The sequence below is a fragment of the Aquila chrysaetos genome, chromosome 10, assembly GCF_900496995.4.
Source record: "Aquila chrysaetos chrysaetos chromosome 10, bAquChr1.4, whole genome shotgun sequence".
Taxonomy (NCBI): Eukaryota; Metazoa; Chordata; class Aves; order Accipitriformes; family Accipitridae; genus Aquila; species Aquila chrysaetos.
This window is the reverse complement of record NC_044013.1, coordinates 19,234,455-19,241,297: the sequence shown is the minus strand read 5'-3', so window position 1 is coordinate 19,241,297 and position 6,843 is coordinate 19,234,455. Positions and strand designations below refer to the sequence as shown.

General features: G+C 47.3%; 1 protein-coding gene across 1 annotated transcript; it reads left to right on the top strand.

Annotated features, from left to right (window-relative positions):
- Window positions 1-2,226: 2,226 nt before the first annotated feature.
- MRPL44 (mitochondrial ribosomal protein L44) lies at window positions 2,227-6,147 on the top strand. Its single transcript, XM_030027469.2, is given in 5 exon segments — window positions 2,227-2,404; window positions 2,406-2,419; window positions 2,789-3,257; window positions 4,377-4,555; window positions 5,818-6,147. Coding segments are annotated over 5 exon segments (990 nt in total). The 5' UTR covers window positions 2,227-2,248; the 3' UTR covers window positions 5,990-6,147.
- The last annotated feature ends 696 nt before the right edge of the window (window positions 6,148-6,843 follow it).

The following is a 6,843-nucleotide window of genomic DNA, read 5'->3' as shown; positions in this document are numbered from 1 at the left end:
TGCAGATTGTCCAGAGGTGTAATATGTTTGGGTTTTGGTTTTTTTTTAGCTTTAATTTTGCAGATGTTTTTCTATAAAATACATTTTTAAGCAAGTCGGTCTGTGAGTGATCAAAAGATTATGGAGTACAAGATACTGATGTAGTATATTTAATAAAACTCTCTCAAAAAAATGCCAAATCGTTGTTTAATATTATTTTAAGAAAATTTATTTCAGGGTTCATCTAAACTATCAGTCTTTGAAGTAAGTAGTAGTGATGGACTGAACAACTCAAAAGCAACAGGTGGGTTGCTGCTAGCCTGCTGCTAGCCTGCTGCATGCTACCATCCCCTGCATCTTGTGGAGTTGTTCTCGGTGTGTGTGGTGAGTACGCAGGTACGGGAAGTTAGCCTGGTGTCCCCACATACCGTGGTCAGTTTAAACATCCCGTTCAGCCCCATGATCCACCACCTGTTTTGGTAGATACGGTCTGGGGGAGCGGTGAGCCACGCAGGGTACTGCTGGGGGCAACTTGGCCTCCCTGTGTGTTAGTGGCTTCCTGCCCCTGTATGGCTGCAGCTGCCTCTTCCACTCAGGTGCAGTGCTGTAGCAGTCGCAACCCCCTCCCCTGGGGGTGTATGAAACAACTAGTAGTGTCAGCGTGTGAGAGAACATGCAATGATGCCAAAACAGTGCTTCAAAAGGGTCATTTCCTAGAACAGCTAGACCTAGACCACTGTTCAGGGCCATTTCTGGGCTCGAGAAGTACACAGGCTGGTGAAGAGATGATGGTACCCAACAGCTGCAGAAGAGAAGGACGTGGGGCCTCTTTCAGCAATGTCCTCGGCTCGCCCTGCAGCAGCAAAGGCTGCAGAGCAGTACCAGGGCAGGGCTACCTTTGTGCAGAGAGATGCCCACCAGCTGGGAAGGTCGCTGGCACTCCTGAGCAGCTGGTGGCTGCGTGCTCCGGTTTGGCGGCGGCGATGGGCAGTGCCCTGGTGAGGACAGATTGTTCAGGATGCACCAGCACGAGAAGCCCTGAGGATTTGGATACGTACGCTTTGAGTGCCTGGTTAAGGAACGCTCCTCTCGTACATTTCACATTCTATCAAGTTAAATAGGGCATTGTAGCCGGCGTTGCGTGGCTTTTGCACTACTGTATAGGCTGCTGCGCCTGCTTCCTCGTGCTTTTCTGCATTTGGCTGTCGCGTATATTGGTTTTAGGCTTTGTTCACTGTGTGACTCCATTGGCTATTCAGGGTGTTTGCCGTGCATGTTTTCTTACCCTGACCGTTGGAAGCGTGTGCCTTTGTCTTTTAGCAAAAGACAGCATGAAGGGAAGGGCCTGCTTTGCACATTTTATGTGTTCTCACGAATTTTATAAGACGATCTTTAAGCTAAAGGTGTACTGTGTGAACCCTGATGATGCAAACGAGGGTTAGAGCTCCTAGAGATTTTACAGAGAGGTGCACAGGTAATAGGAAAAAATGAAGCTTCCTTTAAGGGAACAAACCCAGGCTTTGTCTTGCAAGTGGAAGCGAAACCCGAAGAAGAGCGGATTTTAAGAACGCCTCGCGCTGTGCGCGGCGGGGGCTGTGTTTTTCCTCAGCCACGAGGATGAGCGCGTTCTCCGTGTGCCCAGCGGCACGACGCGGAGGGGCGCGTTCCTGGCGGCGGCGGCGGGGGGGCAGAGGCCCGGCCGGCGCAGGTCCCACCGCGGCAGGTAAAACTTCCACCGCTCGCCGTCGCCGGGCAGGGGGAGGCCGGACACCGCCGGCCTTGCGCCCCGTCGGCGGGTGACGCTGCTCTGCGACTCGCCGCGCCTGCAGGAGCTGCGAGCTCGTAAATCAAAAGGCGGCTTTGCTCGAGGCTTCCCGGGGGCCCCGAGCCCGGCGGGTTGATGGTAGCGGACTGGAGCCGCCGCTCGCCGCTCCCCGCTCCCAGCCCGAAATGCCCCGACGGGCCCGAGCCGGGACGCGGAGCCCCAGCGCTGCAGCGGCCCCGCTCCCGTCACCGATCCCGGCCGGGGCCGGGGGCTCTGGCGGCGGGGACGGCTGCCGCTCCCGCCTCACTGCGGCGACGCCGCGGCGGCCGCTCCCGGCGTGCAGCGCGGCGCACGGCCCGCCGGGAGCTGTAGTCGCGAGGGTCGTTTCCGCCGCCGGTGGTCCGCGCGGTGCGCTCCCGGCCAGGAACGCGTCTGCCCGGAACTAGCGGGGAGGGGCGGTGTTTCCCGGAGGGGACGGATCTTCCCTCCCTCGCACCCGCCGCCATGGCCGCCAGGCTCCTCTTGCGGGCGTCGCGGCGGCTGCTGGCCGGGGCCGGGGCCGGGGCCGGGCGGGTCGCGCTGGTCGCGCTCAGCACTGCGCCGCGCCGCGACAAGAAGCGGTGGCTCCGCGCCTACCTGGAGCAGCAGCGGCTGGAGGCCCCCCCCCCAGCGGCGGTGAGAGCCGGCCCGGCCGTCAGGAGAGGGCGGGCGGCGGGGCTCGGGGAAGGGGAGCGCAGCAGGCTGAGAAATAGGTGAAGTCGAAGCGTTCAGGCACCTTCTCGGCGCGCTTTGGGGCAGAATGTTTTCAGCTCCGCGGGTCAGCGTAGCCCCGGTTTTGAAGGCGGCCGGGGGCCCGTCCTGTGGCAGGCCGGTGGCGATGCGCGGACCGACCGCGTTTGACGCTGGGGGTTTTAAACACAGGGTTCGATCTTCAAAAACAATTCAGTTTTTCGTCTCCTTTCGGTCGCCTGAAAGACATAATGCTCGCAATATGGGTAACGTCTTGTTCTGTTTCTGAATTTGTGTTCTTTTCTATGTCGGTAGATCAGAGAAGCCCAACTGGGATTACCATGCAGAGATACAAGCTTTCAGCCACCGGCTGCATGAAAATTTTTCTTTGGATCTCCTCAAGACTGCATTTGTTAATTCTTCTTATATTCAAAGCGAAGAGGCGAGACGCCGAGAACTTGGGCTAGACAAAGAAACGGCTGCTCTTAATCTACAAGATAATAGTAAACTTGCTGAACAAGGGATGTCTTTTTCACGTTCTTATCTGACACAGAGCTTTGAAGGTGCCTACCCAGATTTACCTGCAAAGGGGATAGGAGCACTTGTTGATTTTCTTACCAGTCAGGAACTTGTTTCTTATGTGGCTCAAAACCTGTCTATACAGGACCTGACGCTTTGCAAAGAGTTTCCTGTCCCACCAAATGTGCTACAGAGGACGTTCTTTGCTGTCATAGGAGCCTTGCTCAATAGCAGTGGGCCTGAGAAAACGGGGCTCTTTGTCAGGGTAAGTCATTACTCATCATATATTTTTGTACTGACAACAGTAACATCTAAGGGTCTCAGAAGTTACAGGAGGAAAAAAAGGCAAAAAAATTAAATATTGTCTTGCACCTTGATGGCCAGAGATCCAAGGAGATTGGCAGAAGTTGGACAATACCTGTAACAAGACAATTTAACAATAAGATTTGTTGGGTGGCGGTGGTGATCCGGGGTTTGGGGTTGTGGGTTTTTTGGTTGGTTTGGTCTTTTTTTTCTTTAGGAAGCACAGGCTGGTCAAGTACATAAAATCATGTATTTCTGGTTTAAAATGGTGATATATTAGTATTTGCTGACACTTGCTAAGGGAAAGCGTTATATTCCACGCACTGTACTATCAGATAATGAAATTATTCAATGTAAGGCCACATATATCTTCAATTTTAAAAAAAAAACCCAAAACATTTTATATAAAGCAGGGGCTGAGTTCATAGGTTTTGCATGTAGGAGTGCAAGCACCTAAAGATGTTTCATACAAAAATGTTCAACTAAAATGCAGTGTAACAAAGTAGTTTTAGCAGCTACTGTCCTTTCAGTCCTCCTTTTCACTTATTTCTGGTTTTGCAACGGAGAAATGTTTGTTAAAATCTTATTTCTAATACAAGACCGTTGAGAGGTCTCTGTAAGAGAAAGTACCAGTTAACAGGCAAGAGAGTGATCCGAACAGGTGAAAGTCTCGTGGGTTTGCACTTTCCCTTCAATCTGTTTGCAGAACTCTTCTGATGTACAACTTCTTGCATGGAAGCAGCACTGAGTTGCGTACCTTGTGCTCAGAGCTGTGCATAAGTGTTGTTATAACTCCTTTCTCAGGCTGGTGCTGTTCCTTCTTTAGGTCCGGGCGGTTGACTTTGCCCCAGGTGCACACCCTGTCAGTAGCTAAATCAGAACCAGAGCTGCCGAGCGTAGCAACACAGGTTAGCTGTGCTTCGCTGTGATGGAGCACTGAGGCAGTTTCATCATTCATTTCAGCAATTTATTGTCAACTGTATTAATGCCTCTTCATACTGTATTTTTATTAGGAGACGCCAGAAGCTAGAGCCTTCATTACCTTTCCCATTAATTGTAACTTCTAAATATTTTTGTGTAGGATTTTTTTATTCCCCAGCTGATTGGAAAAGACCTGTTTGAGATCTGGGAAGTTGTAAATCCTATGGGCTTACTAGTGGAAGAACTGACCAAGAGGAATATCTCTTCTCCAGAACCAAGAATTACCAGGCAGTTGGGAGTCAGCACGGTTCTGCCGCTGTACTTTGTTGGGTTGTACTGGTTAGTAAAATACTAATTTAAAGTGAAATGGATTTAAGCTGGGGGAGGGGAGAGGAGGGAAGATGGTCTTTTGCTTTTCTACTTGTGCTTTTTGGTCAAATTATTACAGAAAAGAAACCTTATAGTGACTTCCATATAAAATCAGCCATTTAAGCATTGGCCATAGCTTGCTGTAATGATGCTTAAAAAGACAGTCTCTGACTAAAGGGCTTCAGAGTCTAAATTGGGTGTACGAAAGAGTCTGGGTGTATGTTCTAGGTGACCTGACATAGGAACTTTGCGAATAACAACTGAATGGCTTTGGAGGGACCACAGCTGCATCCAGGGCTTAGGGAAGGGTAAAGAGACTTAGACATCAAGGGAGGTGGGATTGAAGAGAGACTTATTTTATATTCCAGTGAAGCTTTTTAGTTTTCAAATCACGGGCACTGTAAACTAGGCAAGAAGAGTGTCTGTATCCAGACAAGACTTAGGAAGTGCCAATCATCCCTGGTGCGCTTGTCTCAGGGGTGGTCAGTGCTTGTCCTGGTCTCTTGCCCAGGGGTAACATCACTTCTCTGGAGCAGGACAGGACCTTCTACCACCAAAACCCACATCATTGTTGCTTGCTAAATGAGCTGCAGATAAACGCATGGGAAGATTGCCTTAACTTGTTCTCATTTACCATGCTTTGGTTTACGTGCCTTCTAGGATTTATTATCTTGTATAAAAGAAAGGAACTTTGATTATTTTTCTTCTGGAATCCCTGGTGTCCCTTCACAAACTCTTCCTATTCATTGTCCATAGATGTTTGTTAAACAGAGCTGAGTACATACTTCATAACATAGAGAACTTCTCTGTGGATCCTTTTGAAGAAGTTTTAAAATGCTTTCTTACCAGGCGAGGAGAAAAGACAGAAGCATTTTACTTCTTTGTTTAAGCTAACCAGAGTAATGTATTTGCATGTTTTTAACAGGGCTAACAAATTGAACACTTTAAAGAATGAGTGATGTGTTAGGAATCTAAATGAACAGAGTAGTGCTCTTCCAGGAAATGGACACATTCCTGATTTGAGTTTCCATTGTTGAATATACAATCACTTATCTTTGCAGGAAAGACCAACGGAAATGTTTACATTTGTGTGTATGTAGAAATTACCTTCAGTGTTCACAGACATTGCAGAAAAAAATAATCTAGCAGCCCTTATTCATGATACACAGTAGTGCTCAGGATTTCATGATGAAAATGCTTTAATTTTTTTTTTTTTTTTTTTTCCCCCCAAGTGATAAGAAGATTATAGCTGAAGGTCCTGGTGAAACACTGCTTGCTGCAGAGGAAGAAGCTGCCCGTGTGGCACTGCGGAAGCTGTATGGGTATACAGAGAACAGGAGACCTTGGGATTACTCGAAACCCAAACAGGGATTGGCAGCTGAAAAGGCTGTCGGCAGTAACTAGATGGTAAAAGACATTTCTGGTTTCTCTTAGGAATTAATGGCTTCCATGCTGAATATAGATGTATTTAGGAAAGCAAAATCCAGTTTTGTTTTCTGATCTTCAGTGCTTGAAACTTTCAAATCAAATATGTTATTAAAATAAAGTCTTTTCTTTTTGCACTGTGTTTAATATTTACTTATTTTCCTAAACATAACAAAAGTACCCTTACTCTGATTTTTGCCCTTTGGCTGAGAAGTTTCTCTGTACATCACAGGAGACCGTTTTTAATGATATTTAATAACGTGTGACAAAATCTCACTGTATAGAAAAAGGTTTCATCAGTGCTTCCTTGGGGATTGTTTTGAGGGTATTGCTAATAAGGTGAGTTGAATTACATGTGCAACATCAGTCTTTGGATTGCATCTGGATTCATTTGTCCTTCACCCTGTGAAAACATCAAATGTAATGTCGATGATGCTGATGCTGTTGGTGATCCAATTTAAAAAAAAAAAGTGCAAATGGCACTTCTGAGGTCTTGCTGCTTGCATACAGATTTTATTTGCCATACACATTGGTTTCTATTGCTGGAGCATGCTCTGAAAGAGGGTGTATTTTTAATTTTAAAATTTGTAAAAATTTCTCTATTGCAAAACTAGAAATAAGTGAAAATAAGGATCATGAAGGCCTGAACCCAAAGAAACCAGATAACATGATTTAATGATAGGCTATTAGATAAGCTACAGCCTTCTCTTCTTTTTTTTCTGTTTTTTTTCTCTTTTTGGTACTTTTCCTGTTTAGTCCCGGTACTTCATTTTTCTCCTGTCTTCTGACCACTTAATTTAAGCGGTCACATGACTGAAGAATTCGATTCAGTG